General features: G+C 39.3%; 1 protein-coding gene across 2 annotated transcripts in view; it reads left to right on the top strand.

Annotated features, from left to right (window-relative positions):
- Nucleotides 1–18,200, top strand: part of PIK3R4 (phosphoinositide-3-kinase regulatory subunit 4) — a 66,578-nt gene extending 48,378 nt beyond the window's left edge. Inside the window, exons 14-20 of one of the 2 annotated variants that reach the window (XM_054595809.1) lie at nucleotides 3,887–4,051; nucleotides 7,194–7,405; nucleotides 12,762–12,893; nucleotides 15,724–15,824; nucleotides 16,431–16,519; nucleotides 16,821–16,929; nucleotides 17,674–18,200. In XM_054595809.1, coding sequence (XP_054451784.1) covers nucleotides 3,887–4,051; nucleotides 7,194–7,405; nucleotides 12,762–12,893; nucleotides 15,724–15,824; nucleotides 16,431–16,519; nucleotides 16,821–16,929; nucleotides 17,674–17,844 — 979 coding nt within the window. In that variant the 3' untranslated portion in view covers nucleotides 17,845–18,200. The remainder of the gene's footprint in view (nucleotides 1–3,886; nucleotides 4,052–7,193; nucleotides 7,406–12,761; nucleotides 12,894–15,723; nucleotides 15,825–16,430; nucleotides 16,520–16,820; nucleotides 16,930–17,673) is intronic. The other variant, XM_054595812.1, reaches the window with a different exon arrangement.
- Nucleotides 18,201–18,700: the final 500 nt, after the last annotated feature.

Below are 18,700 nucleotides of genomic sequence, written 5' to 3'. Positions count from 1 at the left end.
CATCACTCCAGAGTGTTATTTAAGAAAAACAGCTGATTCTCAGAATGGTGAGTCATGTGGTCCTAAATGTCATCCCCTTCTGCCAAGCTCTGCGGTATCTTTTGAAAACTAACAGTCTCACAACTACAGTAGCCATGGAAACAAGCAGTTTAGTAGCCACTCAAGGGGCGATAACTCCTTGGAAATCCCCGGAAGCCCTATTTCCAGGGAATTGCCAATATGTGACCTTTCCAACAGCTTACTGAAAACCTCCGTTCTCCGCGTCTATCTGTATGTGATCTGACTTGCACCTCGTTCTTTGAGAAGAGCTCCATCCACAGAATGTTTGTTGAAATTATCAATGCTCTTCATTTAACATTGCATCTGCTTGAGGTGGCATTACCAGTTGTAGCTAACAAGAGGCTCACAGAAAACTTTAAAGGAAAAACTAGGGAGTGAGATGCATAGGGGCCTTTGAAATTGTGATATATTCATGGCTGTCTGTAAGGCTGCTTGCACATGCAGAGTTGTGCACATGCCTGCGAAAGAACTGGGAAGACCCTGAATTCTCTCTGGTTGATCTTGAGACTCTGGGCGAACAGGAAATGAGGGATAAGGCAGAGTTGTAAACTGCTTTGTTGAAGTTGAGCCGCACAGCACAGACACAGAGAGCCCCCACTAAAGAACTCTCTTTTCAAGGCATGAGAAGAAATGTCTGTCCAGTCATTAGCTGACAACTAAGTTACCTGAACAAAGACCTCAGAGGCCATGCATTAGACAGAATCCAGATTTTATATACTTAGTACAGGAAAGTCACAAAATAAATAGCAACAACATTTGAATTTTACTTCCAAAGTTGATACATATTAATTAAAATGTCCAGTTTTGAACAAAAAATTACAAGAAGGCAAAGAAACAGAAAAGTATGGCCTATACACAGGAAAAGAAAAAGCAGTCAGTGGAAACTGTATGTCAGTAATCCCAGGCATTGGATTTACTGCATAAAGAATTTAAATTAGCTATTAAAATATGTTCAAAGAATTGTAAGAAACGTTGTATTAAGAATTAAAAGGAAAATATGAAAAAAATGTCTCACCAAATAGTATCCGCAAGGTGGAAATGACACATAGAAGAAATTCTGGACTTGAAAAGTGTAACTGAAATGAAAAATTCATGCAAGAGCCTTCACAGCAGATTTCTACTGACAAGAACAGTAACAGGAACTTCAAAATAGATTAGTTGATGCTACCTAGTCAGGGGTACAAAAACAAAAAAAAAAGAAAAATGAACAGAGCCTCAAAAGAACTGTGGAACACTGTCAAGTATACCTACATACACATAATACGAGTCTCAAAAGGCAAAGAGAGAGAAAAAGGAACAGAAAGAATATTTGAAGAAATATGGCTGAAAACTCCCCAGGTTTGATGAAAAATATTAATCTGCATATCTAAGAAGCTCAGTGAAATCCAGGTAGGATAAAAATCACAGAGAGCCATACTAGAATCATGATAAGCAAACCATTGAAAGACAAGGAAAGAATTTTGAAAGCAGTAAGAGAAAAGTGACTCATCATATACAAGAGACCTTCAGTAAGAGGTTAACAGCTAGCATTTCATCAGAAGTGATGAAAACTGGAAGTTAGTGGGATTACATATTCCAAGTATTGAAAGAAAAAGACTGTCAACTACTAATTCTATATCCAGAAAAAAAAAGAAAAAAATGGAGACATTCCAAGGTAAATAAAATGGAATTTATTGTTAGCAGATTTTTTCTAAAAGGGGTTTGTGTTGAAAGGACAGAATATAAGACGGTAATGAATCCACATGAAGAAATAAAGAACACTGCTAAAGGTAAGAAGAATGCAGTATAAATTATTTTTTGCAACTATTTTTACCTCTGATTTAAAAGACCTATAAAGAAAAATTATAAAACTTCATGAGCTTATGTAAATATGTAATTTATATGACAAAATAGTACAGAGGAGGGAGCAGGCAAGAGAGAGCTACTAGCGAGAGAGGAGGTGCGGGAGAGTGGGGGGGAGAGAGAGAATTGAGAACAAATGTGAGAGATCGAGCATACTGGCATTTCCATCTCTCCCGTTTACCTGTCCCTGGCTCTTTTCATCTATCTACCATACTGGAGGGCCCTTGTAGGTACTGGTTTGAGAGACATGTATCCACATGAAGATTTATACATAAATGTTTATTGTAGCATTTTTCATAGTAGCTAAAATGGGAAGCTACACAAATGTTTCTCAGCTAATGAATGGATAAATGAAATGTGATAGATCCATATGGGGGAATAATAATTTGGCTATAAAAAGGAACAGATAAACCTTTGAAAACATTAAGTTACGTGAAAGAAGCCAGATACAAAAGGCCACATAATGGCCCTGACTAGTGTGGCTCAGTTGGTTGGAGATTGTTCTGCAAAGCAAAAAGGTCCCTGGTTCGATTCCCTATCAGGGTACATGCCTGGGTTGCGGGTTTGGTCCTAATACACAAGAGCACGCGAGAGGCAGTTGATCGATGTTTCTCTCCCTCTCTTTCTTCATCCCTTCCACTCTCTCTAAAAATAAAGAAAATCTTAAAAAATAAAACAGGAAACCCAAAAGGCCATATAATATATGATTGCACTTATATGAAATACTCAAAATAGGCAAATTCATACATAATTTAAGGGGGAGGGAGAAAGTAGAGTGAATGCTAATGGGTGTGAGGTCGCTTTTTGGGGGGGTTTCTTAGGAATGATGCAAATATTCTGGAATTGATCATGATAATCTATGCAGAATTCTGTTACTATACTAAAAATTACTGAATTACACACTTTAAAAAGTCATACTTTCTAGTATGTGAATTGTATCTCAATAAGGCTGTTGCTAAGAAAAAGTGAACTGAAGAGACATTAATAAAAAATATAAAATGTAATTTTGTATTTACTTAAAAAGCAAATATGAATATATTATAATATGCATAGAATGCCATTCAAAAGGATATACAACAAAATGTTAACAGTATTTTTCTCTGGGTGGAATTGTTTTTACGTTTCTATATTCTTTTCTGTATTTCAGTAATTTTTGCACATTTAATATATTAATTTGTATAGTAAATTGAAATAAATTACAAAATATAGAGATTAATAAAGTTGGTGACTAGGGGCTTGTGAACCTTTTAGAGTATGGCTCCTTAAAAGGGTGAGTATGCGTCTGCAGTGCCTGGTAGTGAAGGAGGGAGTTGGTAACAATGGGAGGCACTCTGTGAGCAAGTATTCACAACTTTGGCAGTTAATGTAAGGAAGGAGGACAGCTCGAGGTCAGCATGTGTGTGTGGGAGGGACTGAATATTACAATAGTGTTTTTGCATTTATGAATGTTTTACAGTTGGAGTTTCATGATGTCCCAGTTAGCTAATTGGGTAGTCCTTGTTTTGCAGATGAGCAAGCTGAGACACAGAGGAGGTTAGGTGGCTTGACCAGGATCATATAGGTAGTCAGTAGTGGAACTCAGCTCTTTGCTTCCCTGCCAGTGGTTTCCCTGCTGTGCCAGGCTGCATCTGAGGGATTATAGGGAAACTGAAAGTATGCGAGTAGGGTTTAAGGTATTGCAGGAGCGGAAGGAGAACTGGATTAGGACCACAAGTACAGGAGCTCCAGCTGGAAAGGAGGACGGACAGCCTTTCTGTGACAGGAGAGGCGTGTGTGAAGATGGTCAATTGAAAATATCAGAAGGAGGGGCAATTTTGTACCAGTGCTTTTGAGGAGAGTTTTTGTCTTTGTTACAAGGTCATGGAGACATGATGGACCTCAAAGTAGTAATTTTTTTGTTAATAGTCATGTGGATATTTCTTTAACAAAAGCAATAATCTCTTGTGGCTTTTTGGAAATGCAATCTTGTTTTTCTTTTGTGCAGATCTATTCTTACATATAGCCGAATTGGAGGACGTGTCAAGACGCTCACATTCTGCCAGGGTTCTCACTACTTGGCCATAGCATCTGATAATGGTGCTGTCCAGCTTCTTGGAATTGAGGCTTCTAAGCTTCCCAAGTCTCCTAAAATTCATCCTCTACAAAGCAGGTATCTTTTGTGTTTTTTAAACTGCATTTAGTGTACTAGGGTAATTTAATCCTCCCTTCCCAGTGTAGTTTGAATCAACTTGGGCTTATTACATTGCACTTCTTTTTTTAAGCACATGAAATAAGTTTTGTTTCCAACTCAGATCTGTCACATGTAGTTAGTGTTAGAAAACTATTTCTGCATGTTTTGTTTTCTGCCAGTTTGCCAAAAGATCAGGAGGGCAGCTTTGAACATGGGGCTCATCCCAGTCCGGAATGTGTCTGAATAATCTAATTATCAGTTACAGTTTCTTTCTCAAGTAAAAGCAGAAGAACTCTGGCTGGCTTATTTTGAGAATATGAATGTTCTTCATTAAAGAAAACTCAAACATTGTTAGCAGTTTGTCAGTTGGCATTAAAACCTCGGAAGCTGATGGGAACATGGAGTGTGGCTTTTCTTCAGACAGTTAGCTTATTATTTAAAAACAAAATACTGGCTAGTTTCATTTAAGAATCTCCTTCATTACTTACATATTGTGGTTGCCTACAGATTAAACACTTGCAAGATAGGATATTTAAAGATACAGCCGTGTATACTACATACTGAGGATTCCAAAGACAAATAAAATGTTTGGTCTCTAAGGAACTAGAGTCTGGGAGAAACAGACCAGTGAACAGATGATTTCAGTGCAGTGTGATAATGCGCCATATTACAGGGAATAGGAAAGAAGGCGTGGAGGAGATGAGACCAGATGTCAGCTAGCCAGCAAAGCAGTGCATGGCAGGTAGAGGCGGTGGACCCATGGGAAGAAAGCAGAATGAGCCGATGCGCATAGTTAAGTGGATGATAAGTCATGGCCATTGGGGTAGCTAAGGCAGAAAGAGGTGTTTGTTGGGTCACCAAAGTTTTTATTACTTGTTTGTATTGTTTACTTGTTTTGTCTTCTCAATTAAAAATATGTGTTATTTTTCATGCATTCACTGCACAGATTTGGGCAGCTTTTATCTAGGACATATTATATACGGCCTTTAATGAAAACCGTTGTCTGCCAGTTTTCTTTCAAATTGTTTCAACAGAGGATGAAAGCAGTGTACAGCAGTGTACCTCTCGAGTTCCATGTAGATTAACAAAGAGCTGTTGGCAGAAGGTGCCGTGTGGTGGCTGTGCCAGCAGGACACTCACGCGGACGTGCTCATTCTGTGCTTGGACGCCTCTCCAGTCACAGCGCTCTCCCCAGGCAAACGCTGGCTTCCTAGGTCGGGAGATGGTGCCCGGGTCTTTAGATTTCCCCCTGCCCGACGGCAGCGGTGTGTGACTCCTTTTTCTGTTCGTTTGCTTGCTTCATTCAGTCAGGTCAACTGTTGTCATGGCTCCTAATACTTAGAATTTGTGACACCTTTTCACATTGTATTTGGCATTTGGACTTTTGTCTTTGCTTTAGGGAGAATAGAATTCATATTAGAATGTTTGTGAATATCATTATTTATCTAAGCCAGAGGTCAGCAAACTACAGCTTGTAGTAGGGCCCATAAACTAAGAATGATTTTTGCATTTTCAAAGGGTTTAAAAAAAGAAAAAGAAAGAACATGTAATTGAGATGTATGTGACTTGCAAAGCCTAAAATATTTACTGTCTCTTTATGGAAAATATTTACTGACTCTTGATTTAAGAGCTAAAATTAAATTAGTGTGTGCAAAAGCATGATAGATACTGATAAAGGAGGCTGGCCAGTGTAAGTTGATATTCTTTTTAATTTAATAATGCCTAAGCTTAAAAAAAGTTATACCCATACAATGGACTAGTACATAAAAAAGAATGAAAAGGAATCAGTGTTATTTTATTACTTTTATTATCAGTAATAAAAAGGAGTAAACTGTTGACTCAAGCAACAGCATCAATGAATCTTAAAACCCATTTTTTTTTTAATGCAAGAAGACAGACCTAGAAGGCTATATATGTGTATATTGTATATTTCCAATTATGTGGCATTCTGGAACATAAAATTATGAGAAGGAAAACAGATCAGTGGGGTGCTACTGGGTGGGGTAGGGGCTGACTATAAAGGGGCTGCATGGGATCATTTTGGGGGTGTGAAATTGTTCTCTCTGGTTCCGTGGTAGGATATAAATGGCTGTTCATTTCCTACTAAAATTTTTCTTTTTGCACATATTTTTGCAGAGGATGGCTATACATAGAACTGTATACCATAGAAAGTGAATTTTACTATATGTAAATGAAAAAAATCACAATAGTATTTGGTAATAACTCAAAAAATAATAAAAATATCCATGATTCCATACTGATATAATTAAGAAAATGAACAAATACATTAATGTAGAAGTAACAGCTCTTCCTTATAGAAGAATTCTAGTCCATACATGTAGAAGGAATGAGAGAAATAGAAAGTCACCGCAGGCATTTCCCCTGAATATTGAGTAGTTATAAATGGAAAAATAGCAAGTTACAGTGGAGAATCCAGGCAGACACCACCTTAGACAAACGACCAAGGTTAACATCACCAGTAGTACATACTAACATCAGGTACTCCCTCATATGTGCACTGAGAAAGGCACGTCACTTCTGTGGTCTCCTTCCCCAGAAGGTGTAATAAGCTCAGCCTGTTTGTGAGAACACGGAAAGGAAACCAAACTGAGGGACCTTCTATAAAATAACCCACTAGTAGTCTTCTAAAAGCTCATGAAATAAAATGAAAGACTGAACTGAAAAATGAAAAAAGGAACTGTCAACATTGGAGGAGACTAAGCAGACATGACAACTAAATTCCATGTGGTATTTTGGTTTGGATCCTGGAACAGCTAAAGGACACAAGTGGAAAGACTGGAGAAATCCTAATATGTTTTGTACTTTACTAGTATTGTACCAACGTTAATTTCTTAGTCTCAATAAAAGTTCTGTCGTTTTGTAAGGTATTACAATAGGGGAAGTTGGGCAAAGGATATATAGGAATTTGGTGTACTATTTTCACATCTCTTCTGTAAGTTGAAAATATTTTTTAAAAAACTGCCTCCGCTATCATTGTCCTGATGGGTGGAGTTTTTATTTCTTGACCATGATTAGACTATAAACTCATCTTAATGGAGACTTGCGGTATGTTTTCAGTGACTGGAAAAATGTTTGCCTTTTGTTTTGTGTCTTTTTTTAGAATGTTAGACCAGAAGGAGGATGGCTGTGTTGTGGATATGCATCACTTCAATTCTGGGGCGCAGTCTGTCCTGGCCTATGCTACTGTGAATGGCTCTCTGGTTGGCTGGGACCTCAGGTCTTCCAGCAATGCGTGGACGTTAAAGCACGATTTGAAGTCGGGCCTCATAACTTCCTTTGCTGTGGACATCTATCAGTGCTGGCTCTGCATTGGTAAGCTTATTTTAAAATCATTGACTGAGTTTTGAATGCTGCTAATGTCTGGAATTGCCTTCTTGTGAAAGCTTTTTTCTTTTTCTTCATAATTGTGATGCTATAATCACTTGCAATTTAGTTTTTATTCATTAAAAAACAGATTTGGAAGAGTGAAATTAGAATCCCAGTGCATAAAACAATTTCCTTTTTCTTTTTATTCTTAAAAGAGCCTCTTTATACTCATTACAGTGATCAGATTTGCTGGCCTTCTCTCATTCTGCCAGGGAAGCAGCAGGCCTGGCTTATGAATGCATTTCCGTTGAGGTAGACACGTTTTAAATTCCAGTGACCTCAGGCACTACTTCACTCCTCTGGGTTTCAGTATGCTCATCTTCAAGCGGGCTGATCCTTTCAAGGGCTGCTGTGAGGATTTAATGAGGTGAAAGCGTCTGTTCCTGTGCCTCCTACAGGAGGCAAGCTAAGTGGTGATTTTCTTGCCTTATTATTCCTTCCTGCCTCCTTTTCTTCAAAGGCTGGAGATGTACTGTGTGATCTTGCTTGCTTCTTTCCTGTTTTACTTTCACATTTTTTCCCCCATAGGGCTTTCAACCTGATCCTTGAGAAGGTACATCTTACTTTCTTTCCCCACTTGGCACTGTTTTTCAGAAGAGTGCTTAAATTTCAGTTTTTAGGTTCCCTAACTTGCATTTATGATTGGGAAATATCTGCCCATTCTCTTATTACTTTTTTTTTTTTTGAATATTTCATCATTTTTCATTTTTTTTTTAAATTAATTTATTTACTTTTTAAATACATTTGTCTCTGCCTTCCCCCCACCTCTTTCCCTTGCCCCCTCCCACCTTCCCTCCCTCAGCTCTTCCCCTTTGGTTTTGTCCATGAGTCCTTGCTATATGTTCCTTGACTTTCCCCTTCCCTTCCCTTTCCCTGCGCCCCCTTCCCTCTTGTCTCTGTTGATTTCTTTTCCTTTCAGTGTTGCTGGTCATATTTTCCTTGCTTCTTTGCATTGTTGGTTAGGTTCCGCTTATAGGTGAGATCATATGGTATTTGTCTTTCGCCCCCTGGCTTATTTCGCTTAGCATGATGCTCTCCAGTTCCATCCATGCTGTCGCAAAGTTTAGTACTTCTTTTTTTCTTTCTGCTGCGTAGTATTCCATTGTGTATATGTACCATAATTTTTTGATCCAGTCATCTACTGATGGGCATTTAGGTTGCTTCCAAGACTTGGCTATTGTAAATTGTGCTGCTATGAACATTGGGGTGCATAGGTTCTTTTGTATTGGCGTTTTGGTGTTCTCAGGGTATAGTCCCAGCAGGGGAATCGCTGGATCAAAAGGCAGTTCCATTTTCAGCTTTCTGAGGAAATTCCACACTGCTTTCCATAGTGGCTGCACCAGTCTGCATTCCCACCAACAGTGGATTAGGGTTCCCTTTTCTCCACAGCCTCGCCAGCACCTGTTGTTTGTGGATCTATTTATGATGGCCATTCTGACCGGTGGGAGGTGGTACCTCATGGTGGTTTTGATCTGCATTTCTCTGATGGCTAGTGATGCAGAGCATCCTTTCAAATGCCTCTGGGCCCTCTGTATCTCCTCCTTAGAAAAGCATCTGCCCAGGTCCTTTGCCCATTTTTTGATTGGATCGTTTGTCTTCTTGGAGTCAAGTCGAGTGAGTTCTTTGTATATCTTGGAGATCAAACCTCTATCTGATGTATCATTGGCAAATATATTTTCCCAAATGGTTGGCTCCCTTTTCATTTTGCTGATGTTTTCTTTAGCCGTGCAGAAGCTTTTTATTTTGATGAGGTCCCACTTGTTTATTCTTTCCTTTATGTCCCTTGCTTTAGGAGACATATCAGTGAAAAAATTGCTGCGTGGGATATCTGAGAGTTTCCTGCCAATGTTCTCCTCTAGGACTTTGATGGTGTTGCGACTTATATTTAAGTCTTTTATCCATCTTGAGTTTATTTTTGTGTATGGTGTCAGCTGATGATCCAATTTCAATTTTTTGCATGTAGCCATCCAGCTCTCCCAACACCATTTGTTGAAGAGGCTGTTATTGCCCCATTTTATGCTTCTGCCCCCTTTATCGAATATTAGATGTCCATAGAGACCTGGGCTTATTTCTGGGCTTTCTATTCTGTTCCACTGGTCTATGGGTCTGTTCTTGTGCCAGTACCAGATTGTTTTGAGTGTAGTGGCTTTGTAGTAGAGTTTGATGTCCGGTATTGTGATCCCTCCTACTTTGTGTTTCTTTCTCAAAATTGCTGCGGCTATTCGAGGTCGTTTATGGTTCCATATAAATTTTTGAAATGTCTGTTCTATTTCTGTGAAATACGTCATTGGTATCTTAATAGGGATTGCGTTGAATCTATAAATTGCTTTTGGTAGTATGGACATTTTAAGGATATTAATTCTTCCAATCCATGTGCACGGTATATGCTTCCATTTATTTGTGTCTTCCTTAATTTCTTTTTCCAATGTTGTATAGTTTTCTGCATACAGGTCTTTTGTGTCTTTGGTTAAATTTATCCCTAGGTACTTTATCTTTTTTCGTGCTATATCGAATGGTATATTTTTCCTGATTTCTTCTTCTTCTATTGCATTGCTGGTGTACAAAAACGCCTTTGATTTCTGAATGTTGACTTTGTATCCTGCTGTTTTGCCAAATTCACTTATTAGGTTGACTAGTTTTTTGGTAGAGTCTACAGGGTTCTCTATGTACACTATCATGTCATCTGCAAACAATGATAGTTTTACTTCCTCCTTTCCTATTTGGATGCCTTTTATCTCTTTCTCTTGTCTGACCGCTGTGGCTAGGACTTCCAATACGATGTTGAAAAGAAGCGGTGAGAGCGGACATCCTTGGCGTGTTCCCGATCTTAGCGGGAAAGCTTTCAGTTTTTGCCCGTTGAGTATGATATTGGCTGTAGGTTTTTCATATATGGCCTTTATTACGTTGAGGAATGCCCCATTTATTCCCATTTTGCTGAGTGTTTTGATCATAAATGGGTGCTGTACCTTGTCAAATGCTTTTTCTGCATCTATCGAGATGATCATGTGGTTTTTGTCTTTTCTTTTATTTATGTGGTGTATCACGTTTACTGATTTGCGTATATTGAACCATCCCTGCATCCCTGGGATGAATCCCACTTCATCGTGATGGATAATCTTTTGAATGTATGGCTGGATGCGGTTTGCCAATATTTTGAGGATTTTAGCATCTATGTTCATCAGCGAAATGGGCCTGTTGTTTTCTTTCCTTGTAGGGTCTTTATCTGGTTTTGGGATCAGGGTGATGCTGGCCTCATAGAAGGAGTCTGGGAGTCTTCCCTCCTCTTGGATTTTTTGGAATAGTCTGAGAAGGACAGGGGTTAGCTCTTCCTTAAATGTTTTGGAAAATTCTCCTGGGAAACCGTCTGGCCCTGGGCTTTTGTGTGCTGGGAGTTTCTTGATTACTGCTTCAATTTCCCCAACTGTTATCGGTCTGTTCAAGCTTTCTGTTTCTTCCTCCTTCAGTGTTGGAAGATTATACTTTTCTAAAAATTTGTCCATTTCATCAAGATTTTCAAATTTCTTGGCATATAATTGTTCATAATAGTTTCTGATAATCATTTGTATTTCTGTGGTATCAGTTGTTATTTCTCCTCTTTCATTTCTGATATTATTAATTTGGGTCCTCTCCCTTTTTTTCTTGATGAGTCTGCTTAAAGGCTTGTCAACTTTATGAATCTTTTCAAAGAACCAGCTTCTGGATTGGTTGATCCTCTGAATTGTTCTTTTTGTCTCTATGTCATTCAGTTCTGCTCTAATCTTGACTATTTCCTTCCTTCTACTTGCTCTGGGATTTATTTGTTGTTGTTTCTCCAGTTCTTCAAGTTGTAGTGTTAGGTCTTTTATTTGAAATGTTTCTATCTTTTTAAGGTAAGCCTGTATTGCTATGAACTTCCCTCTCAGGACCGCCTTTGCTGTGTCCCATAGGTTTTGGACAGTTGTCTGTTCATTTTCATTTGTTTCCAGAAATTTTTTGATTTCTTCTCTTATCTCATTATTGACCCATTCATTGTTTAATAGTGTACTGTTCAGTCTCCATGAGTTTGCAAGTTTTTGAAGTTTCTCTTTGAGGTTGATTTCGAGTTTCAAGGCCTTGTGGTCTGAGAAAAAGTTTGGTATTATTTCAATTTTCCTGAATTTGCTGAGGCTTGCTTTGTGTCCTATCATGTGGTCTATCTTTGAAAAACTGCCATGAGCATTTGAAAAGAATGTGTATTTTTCTTCTTTGGGTTGTAAGGTTCTATATATGTCAGTTAAGTCTCTTTGATTCAGTGTGTCATTCAGCGCCACGATATGTTTATTAATGTTTTGTTTGGAAGATCTGTCCATTTTTGACAGTGGGGTGTCTTATTACTTTTTATAGAGTTTATGTGGAAGGCATTATTTTTTGCGTTTTGTGGGAGTGAACTGCACAGGTACAAGGAGTGTAATGCCAGGCCCAGAAGAGTAGATATCAAACACTTAGCATCTTAGCAAATGGCAGTGATGACTCTCAGGCACCCTGACCAGCTTTGCGGAGGGCAGCCAATACCACCTGTGGCTGTTTGAGCCATTGTTCTACGGGGGGCCAGTGTGACAAACAGAGGACCCTGCTGCCTCTTTTGTCTTTTCTCACCCCAGTCTCTCCACTGGAATTGGAGGCCAATACAAGAATATGTTCTGTGCCTCTGTCAGGTCTAGCCACCGAGTATCAGGGGAGATGTTCTTCTTTTGGGATTGGGGCGGGGCACCCCGTCTGTGGTATTTGAGCTGTCGTGGGCAGATGTACAGGGGCTCACTCCAGCTTCTGCTGTGATTGGACAACCATACCTGTCTCCAGAATGTTTCACAGAAAAGAGCACATGGAAAATGATTGAAATCTGAGGGTAACTACAAAGCTGGTTGCCACTTTGGGATTGGTAAAATGATCACCGAATGCCAGTAAAACATCTCTGGTTATCTAGGGCTTCTGAACATTTTCAGGATCAAATTCAATTTGTATTTTCTCTAGATTTTGTGGGGTTTCTTTTTTATGGGGGGGGGGTGCCTCCGGCAATTTATGTCAGTATCAGTAATTAATGAATTACTAATTTTCAATTTACATTTGTTAGACACTTCTGCAGTAGTATTGTGATAAGTAAGTACTTTAGTAAATAACAAAGATGTAAAGGTGCTGTTTGAGACTGGGAGACACCTTTTTGAGAACAAAGTCTTTCAGCTTCATACAAAGCTCATGCTTTTTACCATTAGTATAAATGTAGCGGGATATGCTTTAATCATTAGATGGTAATCTTTTCTGGCCCTTTTTTTTTTTTTGCTTTAAGGTACAAGCAGTGGTACCATGGCTTGTTGGGACATGAGGTTCCAGTTGCCAATTTCCAGTCACTGTCATCCTTCCAGGGCTCGAATCAGACGCCTCTCAATGCACCCTCTGTATCAGTCCTGGGTGATTGCAGGTAAATTCATCCTGGCTGGCTTTCAGGTGTTGGGGGATTTTCTTAGTGCATAATACTCTGCTGCCAAGACTCAGGTTCTTATTATCATTTTTATTTTACATATGAACAGAATGTATGATTTTGTTCTGTTTTGATTATGGATGTTCCCACCATTGATATCTCATTGTCATTTCATAGTTGCTATGCTTAAAAATGATCTCATTAATCACCACGTCACCTTTCATTCCTGTCTGCCACCTTTCCCCTTCCATTTGTTTCTTTCTCTTATATTCCATATCTTTTTAAAGCTGCCTCCATCTTCCTAGAAATCTTAGAAATCTTGATTCATCCTTGTCAGTTGACATTTCTTATTGATCTTTTTCTGTTGTGTTTCTTGTAAGCTTCCTTTCCCTCCCCTCCTCTCCCCTCCCCTCCCCTCATTGGGCATTCAAATTTTCTTGTACAGATTTTTGGGCAGGACATTTGGGTAAATGTGTTAAAAATATTTACCTAGCAGAGTTGTAAGAATTTGAGATAACACATTATAAAGCACACAGCCTGGGACAGAATTAGTGCTTGATAAATACAGGTGGTATTATTCTTATGTTTCCTCATTGGTCCTCTTGAAGCTAGGCTCCTTCTGTTCCCTTCTCATACACGTAGCTAATATCAGTAAATGGCGGCTCTTTAATGCTAGATGTTAAGAGAGAAACCTTGTGTTGTACTCGATTGTTCTTTCTTTCTTAACCCACTTCTAGTCCATCAGCTGTCAGCCAATTGTATATATTCTATCTTAAAATATGTCCAGAATCTGACTACTTTTTACTGCTCCATCACTCTCCGCCTAGTCCAAACCACCATAATCTCTCATTCCTATCCATGCAGTACCCTTGTAACTCCCTGCTTTTATCCTTACCTCTTAAGACTGTTCTTTCTCCTGCTCAGTACCTTCCAGTGGCTTCTCATTCTAAGTAACAGCCAAACTTCTCCCTGTGACCCAAAGGCTGTGAGATCCGTCCCTGCTACCCCTGACCTTTATCAGTGAGGATTCCAGCAGGAGACAGATGGTGTCACTAAGGTAGGATCATTCGATGGGGATTTATTTTCAAAGGAACTATTACAAAGTGTAGGTGCAGGGACATCATAAAAGATCATGCAATTAAACACGGCCAGTACTGCAGATTAGCAGTACAAAGGCAGGAGGGGATGGTTATTGGGATTTGGAAGTTGAATAGAAAAGGCCACCGTGAGAGGAGTAATGATTTTGAGATGAGGGATACATCAGCCTAAGGGGAGTGACTTGACTTTCATCCATCCCTTGGTCTCTTACAGGGGCCGCATAGGTCTGTATTAGTTTCCTATGACTACTGTAGTAAATTAGCAAAATTTGGTAGCTTAAAACAATGCAAGTTTATTCTCTAATAGTTCTGGAGGCCAGAAGTGTGAAATGAGTTTGCTGAACCAAAATCAGGGTGGCAGTAGAGCCGCATTCCCTGGGGAGGGCCCATTCCCTTGCCCTGCCCTGCTTCTAAAGCTGTGTGCCCTGGCCCATGACCCTTTCTTCCATCCTCAAAGCCAGCACCATAGCATCGTGCTTTGCAGTCAGAGTGCCTTCTGCTTCTGTCCCATCTGCCTCCTCCCCATAAGGACACTTGTGTTTGCATTTAGGGCTCACTTGGACCATCCAGGATAAACCCTGCTTTCCCATCTTAAGGTCCTTGATCACATCTTAAAAGTCGCATCCATGAGCTCTAGAGACTAGGACTTGGGGTTTGTTTTTTTTTGTTTTTTGACGGGGAGCGGTCACTTAGCTTACAGCAGGCCAGAATCATCTAGAAGCTGGAGGCCACAGGAACCTATTGACGTGCTTCAACCTTAGCTTGGCGAGTGGAGGTGGCGGCACTGCTGCCCTTTTCCTGCTAATCTCTCACGGTCCGTCTGCTCCGGCTAGACCGGCCTCCTGGATCTTCCCTTGAATGAAAAGCACATTTCTCCTTCATGGCCTTTGCATGTTTTTGGTCTATTGTCCCCACTGGTATGTAAGTGTCACAAAACAGAAAATATTTGGAGTTTTTTGCCTTTTTTCCCCACAGTGCCTAGGACAGTGACTAGCTCGTAGTAAATATTGGTGGTTCAATTAATATTAATGAAGCCTGGGGTATTGTCACTCCGCTTACTCAAAAATAGCTAAGGGATAATGTCTGCCTCTCTCAGGCCTGCAGTTTCCTTTTCTGGTATCGTTCTTCACCCTTCTTTCCTCTTTCTGCCTTCATCTCCCACTCCTTGTCAAAATGTGTTTGTCAGACCAGCTACTCATGCTTCCCCAAAACATACAGAGACTTTTTTGTTTCTCGCACATTCCGTTCTTTTTGCTGGAAATGATTTCCCTGTCTGCCCACCCAGCTTGGCTTGTCTGTCAGTCCCAGTGCAAGCATCTCCACCAGGCAGCCTCAACTCTTACCCACTGCGTATGATCTTTTCCCTTCTTGAGTTCAGGTAGAACTTTGTAGTTCTTCCTTTTTGCTCTTGTCTTATAATTTTTTTTTCTACTTCTAGACTATAGATTTCTTGAGGGAAGATTCTGTTCATGATTTGACTTTCTACCCCACAATTCTTTTCACTTGGTTGGACACCAGTAAAGACTTACTGGTAGGCCATTAAAAACAACTTTTTTTTCGTTTTTGCACTTCAGTGTGGTGTGACAGGGTCACAATGTTATTTAAAAGTGCCAGTGAGTATTTCTTGCAGGATCAGGGAAAATGGAAATGGGTACAGGCTGACTTGGATTGTCTGCCAAGATGTGAGTGCAGAGTTCTTACCTGAGTAATGGCATGGCCTTTGTTTCCCGTAGCTGTTCAGGGCAACAATGAAGTGTCCATGTGGGACATGGAGACTGGCGACAGGAGATTTACGCTCTGGGCCAGCAGTGCACCGCCGCTTTCGGAGTTACAGGTTTGACTCCAGTTTTTATTATAAAGACCAATATAATTTCCCGCATCCCAAGTTCCTTTAGACACTTACCGAATGTGATGTCGTTTGGGCTTTTTGGTTGTGTTTTCAGTAAGTATTAGGTGCCTGTGGCCTCGGGGGAGCTTTCTCTTTCCGTCGGCTGACTAGTAGTATCTGCTCATTGCGTGTTTTGGTTACTGGCTCCATCAAGTTTGTGATATCTCTTTAGAACCCCAGTAAAAATCTGGGTTAAATAGGAAAAGCCCAGGTTGATGTTTAGGTCATTAAAAAAATGGAACATGATATTCTTGCATACACTTTTGTTTTTAATTGTTATATTGCCAAGAAAGGTAGGAAAGATATTTCCTCCTCTTGTTGGGGTCCTTTTCATCCCAAATAGGAAATTCTAGGAAGCTGAAGAGTCTTTGCCTCTTTAAAATGCATTTGCTTTGTATCATTCTGAATAAAGTCCCAAGGAAAGAAATATATAAGGCCTACATAATCAGTCTCTCACTTCTTCTATAAAGCCACTGACAGTTGACTTATTTCTAGAAATGGCCCTGTGGAATACACTGATAGCTTTTATTTGACTCATTTATTTCTTTTAAGCCTTCTCCTCACAGTGTTCATGGTATCTACTGTAGTCCTGCAGATGGAAATCCTATCCTGCTAACAGCTGGCTCAGACATGAAAATAAGGTATAGTATCTGATTAAGAATACTTTATGCAACAGTTAAAAGGAGAACGATAATAAAATGTGGATGGATACTACAATTAACACGAGTGTTACTTATTCATATTAGCAATATTGTAAGGTTTAAAGTTATCCACATCTTTCCAGGACAGCTGTTAATACTTCATTTGTAACTAATTTTATGCTGTTCTAGAAAATCCTTTTTTCCTAATGCAAAAGAAAATAAGCTACGCATTGATAAATGTAAGCCAATGATCACTCGTTCCTCCCCTTCTCCTTCAGAGTATCACCACTTGTTTCCCTAGGTTTTGGGACTTGGTTTACCCAGAGAGGTCCTATGTTGTGGCAGGAAGTACTAGTTCTCCATCTGTGTCCTACTCCAAGAAAATCATTGAAGGCACCGAAGTCGTCCAGGTACAAACAGTCTTTTCTTTTTTTTTTAGTTATAAAAATGGCTTTCATAAACATTGAGTTGATTAAACTAAATGGCAGTATTTCTTCAAGTTTAAGAAATGTTTATTTTCTCCTGGCTTTTTTGAATTTTTAAAAATTAACTTTTATTAAGGTATAATAAACATACCAAAAGTGCACATTTAAGTATATCACTTGAAGTAAGCACTTTATACCTTGCTCAGTCCTTAATAAGACAACTTTATAAGGAAGTACCTTTAAGATCATCCAGCTGGTAAGCAGGAAAGCTGAGATTCAAGCCTGGGTCTTGGAACTCTAAAAGTTGTGTCCTTGACTTAGACAAAAACTTCAGATGAGATCGCATATCTGAAAGTGCCTGGGCCTGAGTGCCCAATAAGTGAGAGTATGCGTCCTTCATGGCAGATAATAATGAGCTTTAGAAATGCTAAACATCTGATGTGTATTTATGTCCACATTCTGGTCATTTATACCTCTTAATAAATGCTTTCCCTTTTGATTTGAACAACAGGTAATACGCACAGATTAGCCTGTTTCTAAGTTTCCCATATTTGTAAGTGGCTCCTCATAGAATCTAATGACCAGAAACCTAGAATGTCATGTTGGACTCTTTGTATTCCTGTTGCTCAGTGAATTTATGAAAGCATGGCTCCTTCACCAAGAGGCATTAGCTTCAACAGCATACAGGCTTTTAACTTCTGGCTTTCTTGACTTTTAACCACGAAACAGGAAATTCAGAATAAGAGGAAGGTAGGACCTAGTGATGACACCCCGCGGAGGGGCCCTGAGTCTCTGCCTGTGAGACATCATGACACCATCACAGATGTTGCCACGTTCCAGACAACCCAGGGCTTCATTGTGACCGCCTCTAGGGATGGGATTGTTAAGGTGTGGAAGTGAAAACCCAGTGATTTGTATAATCTGTATAAACTGTAACTCAAGAGAAAAGGTTTATTTAGAGAAAAGAAGTGAGACTCGATCCATTTGCTTAATTTTCAAAATCATGTCTCTAGAATTTATTTTATCATGAAACATTAATATACCCAAGGTAATTAAAGAAGTGGCACCTGACCAGTACACTTGTGCATAACTGAGAATCGGCCAGTTTCTGGGCCTTTTTATTGTATACATCACAGAGGTGAAGAATTCAAAATACTAAGACTTATATGATCTCAAGTTTACTTTGTATTGAAAAAAGATGGTTGTAAGCTATTATATATGTTAACACATTTTTGCTATTAAAAACGCAGTTCAAAGCAGCCAATAAACTATTCAAGCATCTTGAAGGTTTTCATTTGTTTTTTGGTGGTGTTTTTTTTTTGTTCTGAAGACATGGACTTGATTTCACAAAGAATCAGTGACAGAACTACGCCTCCACGCAGATGTCTGGCTTGTCAGTATGATGCCCTTTTTGTTCTAATCTCACTGTGTATTAAATAACAGGGCAGACTGTAAAGTTGATCCCCTGTGTATCAGTGTTAGAGAAATGTGTGTCTTCTTAGCCATCATTACCATTTTTTATAGGCTCTACTATAATAAGTTCTAAAACTTGGTCCAATGGCTTGCTTTTATCCAATGTAGATTTATTAAATGCATGACAAAGAAAAATAAAAGCATTAGCTGTTAACATGCTAAAAATTTATATCCTTAAAAGACTGAAATTGGCCTTTCCCCGTAAAATATACCCTTCAAGGTTGTTTGTACACAAACCCGATTCTCCACATTTGTCATCCACTTGCAGAAGGGTTTATGGTGA

The sequence above is a fragment of the Pteronotus mesoamericanus genome, unplaced genomic scaffold, assembly GCF_021234165.1.
Source record: "Pteronotus mesoamericanus isolate MK-2021 breed Mesoamerican mustached bat unplaced genomic scaffold, CSHL_Meso_final scaffold_54, whole genome shotgun sequence".
Lineage (NCBI taxonomy): Eukaryota > Metazoa > Chordata > Mammalia > Chiroptera > Mormoopidae > Pteronotus > Pteronotus mesoamericanus.
This window is presented reverse-complemented; position numbering and strand designations above follow the sequence as displayed.